A 17,988-nucleotide genomic window follows, 5' to 3' on the forward strand; every position below is an offset into this window, starting at 1 on the left:
AGTTGTGGTATAGGTGTGAAAAAGCGGCATAAGACCTATAACAATATGCCGTGGCCTGTTGAAAACGAAAAATTAACGATTATGTACTGAAATTCGAAATGATGCCCAGTGGGCATCTTTAGCCTGGGGTATCGTTGATGCCGTTTTGCATGTGGATACCTTAGAAGATGCCCAGTTGTGGTATAGGTGTGAAAAAGCGGCATAAGACCTATAACAATATGCCGTGGCCTGTTGAAAACGAAAAATTAACGATTATGTACTGAAATTCGAAATGATGCCCAGTGGGCATCTTTAGCCTGGGGTATCGTTGATGCCGTTTTGCATGTGGATACCTTAGAAGATGCCCAGTTGTGGTATAGGTGTGAAAAAGCGGCATAAGAACTATTACGTAAGGTACATTTGAATATCAAACTAGCCCAATATTGGGCTAGCCCAATATTGAATAAGTAACCAACTTCACGCTGGTGTTCAACCAGACAGACCAACCCGGTTGCCTGTTGTTTTTAATGTAATATTTAAGGGTTAAAACCTGAGGGACGAGCAGATGTTGATGCAGGCCTTCAAAATCTTTGCATAGGCTTGCCAGAAAACAACATCAAATCACTATATGTGTCCATCTATATTTCATCTCTAGTCCAACTGGTTAAACGGTTTGGAACGCGACTAACGAAATCGGTCTTGGATTTGACCCAGATTAACATGACGGATCGATGTTGCCTATGAAACAGAAGACGCTTACTCTTTACTCTTCATGAATATCTGGTCCTATTCTCCTTGTGCCTTCCTTTTATCATATTTTTCCAAGTGTGATTGAAATTGGATTCGAATCACGGGTTTGTTTACACTTCGGTAATATCTTGTTTCTATCGAATGCTGCAAACAAAGTGTCTAAGGGCTCATATATATATTTTACATTTGGTTGGTAACGTCAAAAGAATGCCTTCCATCCCAGATTGTTACTGCTGTTTCGATTTTAACCTTATTGAATGTACTTGATTATTGTTACTGGGTCCGGATATATCAAGTGGATCGCTTGGGAGGGGCCTTTACTTTACCATAGCTTAGGAACTATCACTATGATAATTGACGAAGAGTTTCCTCCCCTCCCACATAGAATCACCTCCTGCCTGACATTTTATCAATGTAATATTACTTTTTGTTTGGTAAGTAGCGTATGAGAGGAATAATTTGTAATGTAATAGTCTTGTGTTATATTATGGTACATGTTTTCTTTTCCTCCTTTTCTACCATTATAATGTTGCCTATTTGACTATTCTATTAATGAAATATTACAGTACGGAAAAGGGATGAACTCTTCTTGTTTTGTTTTTAACTTTAAGAATAATCTTCTAGTATAAACCTAAATAATATCAGAGGTATCGTCCAGTGAGCTGTTTGTGTAAATAACTTTTATTTACGTCAATACTAGCTAAATGTTTTTGTTTGGGTTTGTAGACGGAAACAGTAAGAGGTAAGTTGGCTAAATGATTACTTGGTGAACGGGAATTATTTATTTAGAAAGTGTACAGTCACTTTACAATCATTTCTTGTACTAAATAAGATATGTTCAGATTACCTCAATCAGTCGATGGGGTTTCCATTAAATTCTTTACTCTACTAGTTAACGATTTTGAGATCAGTTTTATCATAAAGACAATGCTATAAGTTGTAATTTCGATTATTTGAATTTATTCTTCCCATATACGAGGAAGATTTACTTTTGTACTTTGGCTTGATGGTTACATTGTATTATGAACAGTTTATAATATTATGCTTATATATGATATTAACTGTTAATCGTAAAGTTGATTTAGTAATGAGGATGTAATACAGATTGACACACGTTAGTAATCTAAGAATAAAGCAAGTGAAAAGAAAGAACAGGTTCGCTCGTTACTCTTCTCCGATTTTGAAATATGCAGCAGACCAAATACGGGAGACATTTCTATCTTGTAATACGACCAAACTATATAGATATGAACTTTGATATTAACACTAGGCTGTTCGACACTGAGCTCGCAGCATGCTGTTGTATGTTTGTGATATTTGAGGTATTCATAAAAGTGCAGGTTGAACACATGGCATCCTAATACAATGAACCGGAGCAGGCACAAATAATCCAGAGTCAGACTTATCAAGTGTGGAAAGGGTGCGTGGAAGCGTTCGGACAATTTACTTATTGATTTTTAGTTCAGTTTATTTAATTGTAACTTTAAATACTGATAATTAGTGTATATATTGTGAAGTTTGGTGTAGAAATGACATCGCTGAAGTTATTTGATAAGTCATTTAATTTTTTACACTATATATTTTCGATAATATTTTCACTTGTATTATCTATAAAATGTTTTCTATGCCTTTTTAACTATTTCTCACAGTAAGGATAAGTGATCTCTACTGAAGACTTGGGGACAGGGGTTGTGATCTGGTGCATTGTATCGGGTAACCAATGTGTTAGTCAAAATGTCTCTAGAACTGAGAGGAGTTGGGCTGTATTAATAAAACTTTACTACGTGTTAGTCGGTGTTGTGTTTGTTGTTTTTAGTAACTTATTTGCGCAATCATGTTTTTTTGTCCCCTGTCAATGATTAGAAATACGTCATGATAACGTTATTACGACAACTTTGAACACATAAAACGTTCTCGAGGTTCAACAAGACCCCTTAATTTCAACCCATCGATACCTTAATGATAGAATTATGCACTTAAAAGTTTATTTCAGGCTAATTTTCTATGCACCATTTTTTTGACGTAGGTAACAAAGTTCAAGCTCAGTATCTTCAATTTACCTATCTCAACATCTTAGACCTACTGATCACGGGGCTGAAACTTACGGTGACCATACAATTTTAGGGGGATTATTTATCAGGTATTAAGCGTGTTTTAAACACGAACAGTTATTGAAAACTAAATTAGCAAGCATTCGAAAACGTCGGCTTCGATATGCCTTCCCTCCTAATCAAGCGTATACTTTTATTTTCCTCAGTTTGCAGTTATCCTCCATTTCATGCACTTTCGAGTAGTTCCAGTCTATGATGTGGTTGTGCTTGTTAGCATGGTTTGTAATGGCTGATTAATTGTATTGTTTTCTCTATGTCTTCCCTGTATTTCTGGTGTAGACTTGCTGTTACATGTCTTCCCTGTATTTCTAGTGTAGACTTACTGTTACATGGCTTCCCTGTATTTCTAATGTAGACTTGACGTTACATGACTTCCCTGTAATTCTAGTGTTGACTTGCTGTTACATGTCTTCCCCGTATTTCCAGTGTAGACTTACTGTTACATGACTTCCCTGTAATTCTAGTTTAGACTTGCCGTTACCAGTCTTCCCTGTAATTCTAGCGTAGACTTGCTGTAACATGACTTCCCTGTAATTCTAGTGTTGATTTGCTGTTACAGGTATTCCCTTTATTTCTATTGTAGACTTGCTGTTACATGGTTTCCCTGTATTTCTAGTGTTGACTTGCTGTTACCTGTCTTCCCTGTATTTCCAGTGTAGACTTGCTGTAACATGACTTCCCTGTATTTCTGGTGTAGACTTGCTGTTACATGTCTTCCCTGTATTTCCAGTGTTGACTTGCTGTGATATGTCTTCCCTGTATTTCCAGTGTAGACTTGCTGTTATATGACTTCCCTGTATTTCCAGTGTTGACTTGCTGTAATATGTCTTCCCTGTATTTCCAGTGTAGACTTGCTGTTACATGACTTCCCTGTATTTCTGGTGTAGACTTGCTGTTACATGTCATCACTGTATTGCTGGTGTAGACTTGCTGTTACATGTCATCCCTGTATTTCTAGTGTAGACTTGCTGTTACATGACTTCCCTGTATTTCTGGTGTAGACTTGCTGTTACATGTCATCCCTGTATCTCTGGTGTAGACTTGCTGTTACATGTCATCCCTGTATTTCTGGTGTAGACTTGCTGTTACATGTCATCCCTGTATTTCTGGTGTAGACTTGCTGTTACATGTCATCCCTGTATTTCTGGTGTAGACTTGCTGTTACATGTCATCCCTGTATTTCTGGTGTAGACTTGCTGTTACATGTCATCCCTGTATTTCTGGTGTAGACTTGCTGTTACATGTCATCCCTGTATTTCTGGTGTAGACTTGCTGTTACATGTCATCCCTGTATTTCTGGTGTAGACTTGCTGTTACATGTCATCCCTGTATTTCTGGTGTAGACTTGCTGTTACATGTCATCCCTGTATTTCTGGTGTAGACTTGCTGTTACATGACTTCACTGTATTTCTAGTGTAGACTTGCTGTAACATGGCTTCCACATCTTTAAGATGTTCTATCTGTTTCATCACATATAAACCATGTTTCCTTTTGCTGAAATTCATTTATTTCTAAATTAATAGATGGCGTACCAAATATCTGTTGATTTCTAATAAAGGTCAATTTAAACTTGATTCTGAGAATTTAGAACCTTCTGCGCGTCAAGAACGTTCATGGTATTGGGACCAGGAATACAGAGCTTCACATGCATAAACGCAAATCAATATAATTAAGTTTAATATCAGCAACGAGAACATTACTGTACTCTAACCACATAAAGATTTCAGTTACGAGCTTCAATCTACCAGAGATAGTTATATTGGCAATGGAGTATTCTAATTAAGTATTATCTTAAGGCACTACGTAGAGTCTTGTAACACGAGAACCGTTGTGATTTGTTTTATTGCTGTTGTTTACAAAAAGCATTTTACAAACGGTATAACAATGAGTTGTCTTAAGTTGGCTGAAGACTTATCACGTCACAGAGCATTGATATCTGTATATACACGTGTCCATCGCCCAATGTAATGATCCAAATCAGTAGGTAGACTTTTCATACATGTGTTTAATACATTTTTTACTTTTTTTTTTAAGGTGGGTGGGTTGGGTGNCATTCATTACGGCCTCGTCAACTGTGAACACTTCAGTCTCATGACGTTATAAATGAGCTGATGTAAGGATGCTAACCTTTATAAATATGTTTTATCTTTAGGTCGGTTTGTCTTTCCATTTGAAGAAGTGAAGATAGTATGACCGAAATATTCATTAGGTACCTACCGGCGCCCGGTTACACACGTTGAATGCAGTCTACTATTACAAATGTTGTTCTTACAAAGTATATACGAAGGAATATTTTACACCGAGACCATGGTTACATTAGTAGAGTTCCCACAATGGGGTCCCGTGACCACTTTTCCGGGATCAAGGTTTGAAAGTTGATTTTGGTCAATTTGAGGGTGCTGATCAAAATGAGCTGGGGTGAACCTCGTGAAAATGTGGGTAACTCGGTCAAACGCGAAAATTCAAAATGGCCGCCACCCGGCGTCTAGTATATCCTAAAAATCCATATCATTGCTTCTAGATGTCCGTTTCAAATGATTTTTGGATCTAAATATATGTTTTGACGGTCAGGGATTTCATTTATTAGCACAATAACTCGATAAATGTAAGTTTTCTTTTATTTTGCTGCCAAAATCCAGGTTAACTGCCAGCTGACTGCAAAGGAAAAGACCAGGAAGACTCCCTTCATGGTTTGGATGCAAAGTTTTCATCTTTACCATTGTAAACTAGATAAAACAACCATTGTAGGATTTTTTTGGGCAATGATTTTGTTCATTTCGTGTTTAACGTCATCGCAACAGCAAGAATCATATGATTGGTATGGCTTTGCTTTAATTTGTTGAATGTCCTAAGGTCATTTAATGACCTGCCTCCATTTGTGTTGTGTAAGCGTGCATGTGTGTATGTGTACCGAAGACGGGGTATGTTGGTGGACTTGTCTGCTTGTGATAGCGGGGACCTGATGCCGACTTTATAGTGTTATCTCACTGAAATACCATGTCGAAGGCACCCAGCCCAGCATTCCGTCCGGTCACATTTTACTTACAATGGGTAAAGTAGTTGTTACTTTCCCCTTAATTCTGATCGTTAAGCAGGAAATAACAACTACAACTTTTAAGGACTTTGGTATGTCCCGGTCTGGGGACAGAGCCCATTGCCTTCCGCACCTGGGCGAACGCTTAACATTAAAGCCAAAAGTGAGATGTTGCCAAGCATGGCACTAGAAAATAAAAGTAGTTAGAAGAAGATAGAAATATAATACAGATATCAAATACTGCAATGGGTGTAGCAGATTGATTTTGGTCGCTGTTAAGTCCCCAGATTTGCTTTTCCAAAATAAAATCCCCTACAGATCATATGAGGACGGGTGTCTAGGGAACCGCCGCCACAAACAACAAGCAGTTAGAAGAGAAAGGAACAGGAAAGATAGGGAGCGAGAAAAAACTAAAGGGTTGTTATTGGGAAGCAGATTAATTTTGGTCTATTTTATATCCCCGTCGTAGAAGACACGGGCGAAACCCTGTACAGGGCCCTCAAATTAGTCGCCTCTTTGGTCATGCATACGGACCCAGCAGACCTATTTTTCCCCAACCTGCACAGGCTGTTTGGTCAATATAACATATGTAGACCTTCAGTCATCATCTTACTCTTTTCCAAGAGTCACTTCATGTAACTTTGTAATCATTACTTTCATCATCCTCATCAAAATCATCGTGCAAGTATGTATCTGCTCATGAGTCATGTGTAGCCAAGTCATGCCAACTTCCTGGAAGTGCATTCTTGTTTAACTTCACTGATACACTTATCCCGTTGATCAGGGGGTGCATTTGGCTTGTCGTTCACATTCAGATTGTAAGAATCAAGATGTGGTGGGATGGGGCACTTTGACTTCTTTTTCATCTCACCCCACTTCAGTGCTCTAGTTTCACCTAAAGGTTTACTGATTTTATCATTGTAGATGTGTCGAATTATGAATGTGGCCATTTGCTGAAGAACCTCTTGTTTCATTGGAAAGCTTTGCAACGTCTTTCTTAAAATTGCGTGCCTTGAGAATTTAGTTTCCCATGTCCATTGAAGCCAGTACTGTATCACATCCGCTGTGGATATATAATGGGATTAAGGTTTTAGCTTTCTTAACAGAGCCAAGACCTCTACAGCTAATGATTTTGTTCTTCCATTTGTTACCAAGTGTGTCCTCAAGCTGTGCAGGTTTGGGGAAAATAGGTCTGCTATAATCCCACTGCATGACCATCAGAGGCGATTGATGTGAGGGGGTGGGGTTGCAGAATAGGGGGGTCTCGTCCTTGTCTTCTACGAAGAGGGTATGTCAGAGACCAAAACTGATCTGCTTCCCCCATTACAACACTTTAGATAGTTTTCGTTTCCTATCTTTCATGTCTTCTTTCTTTTCTAACTACTTGCTGTTTGTGGCGGCGATTCCCTTGGCACCTGTCCTCATATGATCCATTGGGGATTTGCTTTTGTGCCTTCTATTTTGGGACATAAACGCGACCAAGACTAATCTGCTACACTCAATGCAATGTTTGGGATCTGTATTATATTTCTTTCTTCTTCTAACAACCTTATATTTCCTAGCGCCTTGTTCGGCAACACCTCATTTTTGGCTTTAACGTTCGCCCAGGTAAGCAAGGCAATTGGTTCTGTCCCCAGGTCGGTACAAACCAAAATCCTTAAAAAATGTAGTTGTTATTCCCTGCTTAAGGTTCAGCATTAGGGGAATAAAGTTACTTACATTTATCGAGTTATTGTGCTAATAAATGAAATCCCTGACCGTCAAAACATATATTTAGACCCCAAAATCATTTGAAACGGACATCTAGAAGCAATATGTATTTTTATGATATACTAGACGCCGGGTGGCGGCCATTTTTAATTTTCGCGTCTGACCGAGTTAGCCCACATTTTCACGAAGTTCATCCCAGCTCATTTTGATCAGCACCCTCAAATTGACCAAAATCAACTTTCAAACCTTGGTCCCGGAAAAGTGGTCACGGGACCCCTTTGTGGGAACTCTACTGCATGGTGGGCATTGCAGTAGGACTGACTATCTAGATCAACCCAACAAGATGATTATGATGTCATCAACACTTTATTTTCATAAAAGTAATTCATCATTGCATGTATAACCATAGTAACAATTGCGTCCACACAACCTCCATACCACATCTAACATGTTAGACAGTAGATATATAGCATCTAACATGGTAAACAGTAGATATATAACATCTAACATGGTAGACAGAAGATATATAACATCTAACATGGCAGACAGGAGATATATAACATCTAACATGTGAGACAGTAGATACATACCATCTAACATGATAGACAGTAGATATATAACATCCAACATGTTAGACAGTAGATATATAACATCGAACATGTTGGACAGTAGATATATACCATCTAACAAGGTAGACAGTAGATATATAACATTTAACATGGTAGACAGTAGATATATAACATCTAACATGGTAAACAGTAAATATATAACATCTAACATGGTAGACAGTAAATATATTACATCTCAACATGGTAGACAGTAGATATATAACATCTAACATGGTAGACAGTTAATATATAACATCTAACATGGTAGACAGTAGATATATAACATCTAACATGTTAGACAGTAAATATGTAACATCTAACATGTTAGACAGTAGATATATAACATCTAACATGTTAGACAGTAAATACATAATATCTAACATGGTAGACAGTAAATTTATTATATCTAACATGGTAGACAGTAAATATAAAACATCTAACATGGTGTACAGTTAATATATAACATCTCAAATGTTAGACAGTAAATATATTATCTTTAACATGGTAGACAGTAAATATATAATGTCTAACATGGTAGACAGTAAATATAAAACATCTAACATGGTGTACAGTTAATATATAACATCTCAATTGTTAGACAGTAAATATATTATCTTTAACATGGTAGACAGTAAATATATAATATCTAACATGGTAGACATTAAATATATAATATCTAACATGGTATACAGTAAATATATAATATCTAACATGGTAGACAGTTAATATATAACATTTCAACATGGTAGACAGTAAATATATAATATCTAACATGGTGTACAGTTAATATATAACATCTCAAATGTTAGACAGTAAATATATTATATTTAACATGGTAGACAGTAAATATATAATATCTAACATGGTAGACAGTAAATATATTATATCCGAATCAACACACTAGTAGTTCGTATGCATTTATTGAATATCTTGCTTTCCTGCAAATTTTGTTTAATACATGTAACAACCATGTGTGTTTACATATATGTTTATTGGTTAGAAAACCACCAAATACGTCAATTTTCTGCTAGAGAGTTGATTTGGACATTATATATTATAAATGTAAGTAAGTATTACACAATAATCGGCAAGCACATAAGCTTAGACGTATCCAAGTATCACAGAAATAGATTACCACATACACTACATCACACGACCAAACATCGGGATATGTACGCTTCATTTTGCATGCTGAGGACTAATGACTGTAATGATGGAATGCTGAATGTGTATAGACATTACGTTCGTGTATATTACAGGTAAAAATAGCGACGGACAAATTGTTGATATTTTATCGTGATTTTTCATATCAGGATGAGTTAAAATACTCTTATATCACAAACACCCAAACGCACCCAGGTTACCACTGAACAATATCACACACAATACTTCGGAAGTTCTTTGTCAGCTTCCGGGGTATATAATTTGATATTGTTCTCTCCTCGAAATATAAATTATGTAAACCCAGACACAATACATATTCTTTAAGAATTCCATACGGACAAAAACGGGGATTAGAAAAATAAACTAATAATCAGGTTTACGTAGCGACCACGATTTATTGGTCAACATGATTACATATATAATACAGTATTCCCACTTAAATTCAGCTGCACAAGCTCTGAAGGAAAATGAAAAACTGAAATGATTTAAGGTTCGAAATAATTAATCGTGAATGGGATACTTAGCATTTCTACTGAATAATAAATGGCACAAACCAAGTAAGTGATGCATAAAAATAACATAAGGATACAATTATTTACGTTTGTTATTCAATTATGACAGCCATTGGAGCTCGTTCAGTAATGTGTTTGATATCTATATCGATAGCTATCAACCCACGATTTTAACATCGGCTTTGTTGATAAGACAACTATTGATGTTGAAATGATATTTTTTATCAAATGTGTAATGTGAATTAACTATGCACACTGGAAATATGCACAATGCATCATACAAAGTATCATAAAGTAAACACTAAAACGATTTTAAACATAACCAAACCATTACAATATAACGACACAACACAAACCATTATAACGACACAACACAAACCATTATAACGACACAACACATTACACAATGTGACATGAACCCTGAATTGCTCGTCATTGTATAATAGCTGTCATTGAAGAACATCATATATGTCTCTGTACTATATCAGACATATCTTAAATATCCTCCTGTCTCTTCAAAGATTTTTAAGCTAATGCTGCAAGTATAGGAAGCCATTAGTTTAACAAATCCGTCCGTATTTCGTCGCATTCCCAAGATTCTTTGTTTAAAAGAACAGCCCCTGTCCATCGACCCTAACTTTGTTTTACTTCCCAACTTGCTTGAATAGAACAAACCTTTTTCCGTTGAACATTTGTTAACGTTAGTCCATGCTGGAAGTACCCATTAGTTTGAATAGAATAGTGTCTGTCCACTAAAACGCATTTTAACGTTAATTCCAGCACGCTGAATAACAGGTTTGTTTTAGTTTGATTAGAGACATTTATATCTGGAAGGATTAGAAACTAGAGCTTGTTCTGCGTTCAATATCTAGTACACAATTTTAACCACACTGATGATGAAAACTACGGAGAACTTGTCTGTATTAGTAGCAGCATTTATCAAATTTTATTTCAAGCATATTAGTGGGTATCAGAGTGTCCGTCCATATTTGAAATACTCGCACAGAACAACTTGTTTCCACAAAATCAAAAATTTACTTGATACACAAACAATGGACGTATTCAACGTTTCAAGACCGATTGGTCCCTTTGTCAAGCTCTGACGGTGCGACACTTTTAATACGTACATGTTTTGTGTATAAAGAAAAACTTCGATATTACATATTTTCAAACGCATGAATCTTATTGAAGAACATGTCGCAACCTTATACTAAACTGAAGCTACTGTTGTTCTAGAATATGAAACATACAAATCAAGATAAGTCAAACAAAAAACGTCAATAAACAGAAGGCCAACCTTGAATCAGACATGTCACAAAAGGCCAACTTAGGTACAAACATCACCCATTCAGATCCCATCACACGGAGTAAAACTAGAACCAGACACAGGGCACACCAGATCGGACTATATGAAACACAAAGTGAAACCAAGGCCAACTCTGACTCACAAAGTCAACCAAAGGCCCGCTCCGAAACACGAAGCGAATCCAAGGCCCACTCTTAAACACAGTCAAACCAAGGTCCGCTCTGACACGCAAGGACAACATAGGACCAGACACGGTAGCTCACATTCTTTCACATTTATTGACGGCACAAATGATAGAACATTCACTAAAAGACTAGATTTATCAGGTACTATCACATTTTCAAATATCTTAAATATCATGAATATGTCCATGTCAACTTTGGAACATTTGTAGATATATTTATAAATACGACTGTTTTGATATGGTAATGTCGGTTTGTTTTAACATTTCAAACACAATGTAGTAAACATGTAGCTAGTTCTACGTGTTGCAGAGATTGTATCCATTCCACTGTCACCACACCTTAATACAGGCACACGCCATGTTTGACATCTAGCACCGCTCTTATAACCCATCACACAGCCGCTTACAAACAACAATCATCTCGTCAGCATATATTAAATAAACAATCTGTGGCCCACATAGTGTGAGTCGCCTGTATTGGAGTTGTTTCCATGAAGAATCTATACACAGACTTGCTTTGAATATTAAAACAGGAATTATTTCATTTGTCACCACATTATCCTGAACCGTGAAAGCATCATCAGACAGACACTGTTGTGTACCAATGACACATGCCTGCGGAAGTACAGTAATGTTAAACATTCTTCAGTTTCTAACTGTTCTGGTATTTCTAGGGCGGTGGCAAGCTTTACTACATTTCAAACTATTGTTTAGTCAACAAGGCTTCCAGAAATCGCCATGTGAACATTCAACTTCATAATGGAACTAGTCTGTAGTTTAACCCTACATCCTCAGTTTTGTAGTAAATGTTGTCGTGCATCTTCAGGAATACAGTAAACAATAATGTAGAAGGCTGTGATATGAATTTATGTTTCAATATTTTTCTTTGAATATTGGGGGTTTGTACAATATCACGAAGAAAATATCTTTTTAGTAACAACCAATATATATGTTCATATGCTAATGAAGGTAATTTGAAGTTGAAACATTGTTGATATCCTGATGAAGATAATTTATAATTGTTACATTGTTGATATTCTGATGAAGATACATTTGTGATTGTTACATTGTTTACATTCTGATGAAGATAATATAAAATTGTTACATTGTTGATATTCTGATGAAGATAAATTCATCATTGTTACATTGTTTATATTCTGATGAAGATAAATTCATAATTGTTACATTGTTTATATTCTGATGAAGATAATTTGAAATTGTAACATTGATGATATCCGGATAAAGATAACTTGTAATTGTAACATCGTTGATATCCTAATGAAGATAAATAGCAGTTGTAATACAACAATGTATAGGTTTAAGCATTGAACTGCTCTTCTCAGGCATTCATACTAAATATGAATGTTAACTGAAAATGACAACAGCCATGAAGAGTGCTTGTGCTTCATGTTGAATTTATCATTTCCAGTTGACATTCGTATTGGTCATGCATGCCAACAGAAAACAGTTCAAAAGATACATATACCATTTTTTAGTTATTTTATTTTTATATTATAGATAATTAAATCAATAAATCAAAGATCAACATTTAGTTCAAATAAGTGTATATATCATTTGTAGTTGTTTAATGAATGGAACTACCATCTTCAGGGTAGGATCAGATGTATCTGATGTTACAATTTTGATCTTAAAATGGAACATGGCATTCATATATGATATGAATGCTATTTGAACTTGGTAGGATGATAATGTGGTAATGTCAAAGACTGATATATATTTCCAGATGAAGTTACCTTGTATAAAAGTTGGTTAACCCAGACAATGTATTCATAAATATATTTTTATATCCTGGTGAAAATAAGTTCTTCCAAATATCTCCCGAATTACATGTGAACAACCACAACACTAAATGTTGCCACTGGTCATTGTTCCGTTCCAATGAGTATTTCCATCCCATTATCCCAGGCGGATTGGCTGTATCACTGAGATCATCCATACTCAATAGGAACCAGAGTCGTCCGTGTAGGCAGTAGGGCTTCTGTCACATATCAATATGACCACTCCAGTTTGAGTCCAATACAACACAGTATCTATGACTTGTCCTTTATCATACAGTTGCAATGGTGGCTTGTGTGTCCTGATTGTCCATACAGGGGACAGGTGTGACACGTGTACCAAGTCATACAGGTGACAGGTGTGACACGTGTACCAGGTAATACAGGTGACAGGTGTGCCACATGTACCAGGTCATACAGATGACAGGTGTGGCACGTGCATCAGGTCATACGCTGGCACGTGTTTTACCATTATCCCAGGCGGATTGGCTGTATCACTGAGATCATCCATACTCAATAGGAAGCAGAGTCGTCCGTGTAGGCAGTAGGGCTTCTGTCACATATCAATATGACCACTCCAGTTTGAGTCCAATACAACACAGTATCTATGACTTGTCCTTTATCATACAGTTGCAATGGTGGCTTGTGTGTCCTGATTGTCCATACAGGGGACAGGGGTGACACGTGTACCAAGTCATACAGGTGACAGGTGTGACCCGTGTCCCAGGTCATACAGGTGACAGGTGGGCCACATGTACCAGGTCATACAGATGACAGGTGTGCCACATGTACCAGGTCATGCAGATGACAGGTGTGGCACGTGCATCAGGTCATACGCTGGCACGTGTTTCTTGAATGTTTGGCCAGCTTCACATCACAGAGAGCACCAAATGGCAGACTTGACCTTGAGATGAATGTTATAAAGGTCATAGAGGGGTCACTGAGTCTGGTGAGTCAACCTTTGGTAACACAAAATAAGTAGTCATTGGGTCTTTACCTTTGATCTTAGTGAGGCCCTTTTTATGGATATTGAACCCCTTATCAAAAAGGTACTGTGCTGTTGTCTCTGGTACCTAAATACAATGTATAATTAAATTAGAGCAATAAAGACATATTACACATAGAAGAAAAAACACTGAAAACTTATCACAGTGTCTAACACTGGAGGTGTAACAAATTATAATACACATACATATTTTGACCTTTAGGCTAGACGCATGTCAATGATGAGTTGATATATAACTACTACAGGGTTCTTTATCTTCCCATTACTGTTATATAGGTTTCCTCCAATAACTACTAGAGCTTTCTTCACTCTTGTGGCCTTGATTAGCTAAGTTTGAACAACATTTTATTTGATAAACCATCTAAGGTACATACAATACCTACAATTTCAGAGGGATAAAAATACAGCTTAGAACTCTTATATGTTGTTGTTAAATGTACATGACATTGTATTGAGTTGAGTTGTAGGGACAGAGCTGTACGTACCTGTATCTTGCCCATCTCTCCAGAGCTGTCCATACGACTGGCCACATTGACCGTGTCCCCCCAGATATCATATTGAGGTTTCCTGGCCCCGATCACACCCGCTATCACCGCCCCGTGGTTTACACCTACAACAACAATTTACAGTTACAAACGTACATTTATCAACACAAAAATTCCATCAGAAGGTCTCATATAGAATCCCACATTTTGCTTCGTATTATTAAGCTTCCGAGATAAACTAAAAAGCAAAATTGTATCAGGTAATGTATTAAGTGAGAATTGTTGTTTAAGATAACCTAAAGAATTGTTGATCAAATTATTTCCTCATCCCATTGTTTTAAATTGATTTGCTACACCGCTGGAATATCGGTGTTAAGATTTTCCTACTAAAAGTATCAGTGACCATATCTTTGGACTTTAAAAGCTCCCCCAAGCAAACACTTCAGATCAAGATATCCTTCCCAAAGTGTATTACCAGGTGAACTAAACATCTTGTTACAAGAAAACAAGTTGTTTATTTTTCTTTATAGTAAAACCAAGTTTTACTCTTGACATTTTCATCTAAACAATGAACAGAATCAGACATTTCATGATTAAATACTTTACCTATCCTGAGTTTGAAGTGGTTAAGAGTATGGGTATTTATCTCATTAAGCTTCTTCATCATGCTTAAAGCAAATGTTGTCATGGTAACTATGTTGTTGTGCCTCTCTGTAGGGTCCATGATATCCTCACGGCCGGGCTGTAGACCCGTGGCAGCCATGTATGTGCTCCCAATCGTTTTTATCTTCTCAACAGCAGAAAACCCGGACATGGACAAGATCTGGAGACAACCACACAAGGTATAGACAGGTGTAACAATACATGGCGTTCTTACTTATTGCCAAATAATTCTTATCAAAATCAAAAGATAGAATACTTGATTTTATTATATAGAGAAAAAGACTACCTAAATAGGTTTACAACTGAATGAGGAACCTTTTTAAATTACGAAATCCAGTAAAAATAGCGAATTCTAAATTCTAATTACCTGGTCAAACTCGGCAATGATTTCATTGAGAACTCTGATACACTCGAGACCGTTGCGATTGGCCGCACTCTGTTGATAAAAGTCCTGGAAGTTTGGTATGGACGCGAACATGACTGATACACACCCATACGTCTCGCTGTACATGTCCTGTGGGTTAAAATGCAATAATGTCAGGTTTTCTAATTATAATTTTGTTTTTAATTCAATACTAACAGAAGGTCAAAAGACACATTTCTGAATTTGATATGCGATCTAAATAAAATAACTTACTATGATAAACTAAATCAGTAGCTACAGCAGACTAAATCTGATAAAAGATTTATAAATGATAATGTTCATGTTAATCTGAAGGCAAGACAATCATGAATATCTCGCAACCATCATCATTCAGGCACAAAACAACAGATAAATACAGAAATATTGAGACTATTTGTAAACACTGGAAAAATTATGCAGAGTATTTTTGATACACATGCCATTGTGAAAACAGGTACATTTGTAAATCCTCTATATTATATGACATACATATTCAAGTAAATTTGGGAGGAGGAGAGAAATTGAGCATTCCAACATCTCCAGACACTCTGATGATAATACAAGTTACCCGGACATAATGGTGCATTAAGAATATCTAAAATGTCAATACTGTTCACTTTCTAAATTCAAATCAAAAGAGTTTTCAAAAGCACAGTCACAAAGTAACAGATGAGCACTATACTCACATCATGCTTGCGAGTACCCCTGATGAAGTACTCGGCCACATGCTGGGGCAGGATGTTCTGTAGTAGTTGCTTGTTGACCTCAGCTGTGACCTTGACATTTTCTGTGTCCTCATTGAACTGTCGCCTCCACAGAAAATCAAGTCTGTTAGTATACTCCACCTAGAAACAAGCACAATTCATAAAGTCCAAACTAAATATTTACCTAGAATTATATCTGTCACACCGATCATTGGAGAATACAAATATTATCCTTACAACTTTTATTGGTTACATGCAGCATCCCTTGTTGCAACTGAAATACATGTTCCTTCCAGGAGGAACTATTGATGACTGACCTTGATCACCTTACACTGACTTGTCAATCAATAAAGAGCAAGGTCAGGATGACTTTGACCTTAGACTTACCTGTCGGTCAATGAAGAACAATGTCAGGTAGAGGACAGCCAATATGAGTGGCTGACATTGACCTTAAACTTACCTGTCTGTCAATGAAGAACAATGGCAGGTAGAGGACAGCCAATATGAGTGACTGACCTTGATCTTAGACTTGCCTGTCAGTCAATAAAGAAAAATACTAGAAGATATAAAACAGCTAGTTACAGTGACTGACCTTGACCTTAAACAATGTACCTGTCGGTTAATGAAGAACAAGGTTTGATAGAGGACAGCTAGTTTGGTGACTGACCTTGCCTGTCAGTCAGTAAAGAAAAATACTAGAAGATAGAAAACAGCTAGTTACAGTGACTGACCTTGATCTTAGACTTACCTGTCGGTCAATGAAGAACAATGTTTGATAGAGTACAGCTAGGATGAGTGACTGACCTTGACCTTAGACTTACCTGTCGGTCAATGAAGAACAAGGTCAGGTATATGAGCGCCAGTAAGAGTGAAGTTGCTATGGTCAAATCTAGAGGAGGCACATTGCTGAATCTGAAAGATACGTAGACTTTGTACTCACAGGATACATAAATGCATCATACAAAGTGTACATATACTTGAAAAAATGTAATGCATGACATCAATTTAGTCAAAAGTTAGAATGGAAATTCTGAATTTCGAGTAAATCTGAAAACTGTTAGGAACATATAAGGTAATATCTTTTGTCTGACAGGTTTTCCATTCGAGTGGGATACAACATATAATGGCTGTTAGTATGACTTCTTCAGACAAGAGGACAAGGTAACACAGTTAAAATCCTATTTTTTTTATTTTTTTTTATATAATACTATTTTTTCCCTTTTTGCTATTTTTCTTTTTCTTTATTATAGGTTGACATCTGAAAATCTGTCCCCGAGATGATTTGTTTATATGACAATTGCTTAATCATTATGGTCCTTTGATATTAACAATGCAAGACTTACTGTGTATGTAGATCTGTCCCAAACACTGGCATCAGGTGGAACACAAGATTATACATCACCATGACAACCATCATGATGGCCATTTTGATGAGGTAACCAATCTGCAGGAAGACACTGGTGGAAGCCAGACCAAGAAGGCTGATGTGTGTCCAATACTGTAACATATAGTAAACATATAGTAATTATACTGTAACATATAGTAAGTATACCCTAACGTATGGTAAACATAT

At 36.6% G+C, this 17,988-nt stretch overlaps 1 protein-coding gene across 3 annotated transcripts in view; it reads right to left on the minus strand.

Moving 5' to 3' along the window:
- Positions 1-14,062: 14,062 nt before the first annotated feature.
- The window catches only part of LOC110458458 (adenylate cyclase type 2-like), a 91,878-nt gene continuing 87,952 nt past the window's right edge, over positions 14,063-17,988 (minus strand). For all 3 annotated transcript variants that reach the window (XM_021510160.1, XM_021510158.1, XM_021510159.1), the window contains 7 exons: positions 17,759-17,913; positions 17,237-17,327; positions 16,398-16,556; positions 15,676-15,822; positions 15,252-15,468; positions 14,646-14,770; positions 14,063-14,227 (listed from right to left, as the gene is read on the minus strand). In XM_021510160.1, the coding sequence (XP_021365835.1) occupies positions 14,081-14,227; positions 14,646-14,770; positions 15,252-15,468; positions 15,676-15,822; positions 16,398-16,556; positions 17,237-17,327; positions 17,759-17,913 (1,041 nt within the window). In that variant the 3' untranslated portion in view covers positions 14,063-14,080. The remainder of the gene's footprint in view (positions 14,228-14,645; positions 14,771-15,251; positions 15,469-15,675; positions 15,823-16,397; positions 16,557-17,236; positions 17,328-17,758; positions 17,914-17,988) is intronic.

The sequence above is a fragment of the Mizuhopecten yessoensis genome, unplaced genomic scaffold (genome assembly GCF_002113885.1).
Source record: "Mizuhopecten yessoensis strain PY_sf001 unplaced genomic scaffold, ASM211388v2 scaffold9615, whole genome shotgun sequence".
Lineage (NCBI taxonomy): Eukaryota > Metazoa > Mollusca > Bivalvia > Pectinida > Pectinidae > Mizuhopecten > Mizuhopecten yessoensis.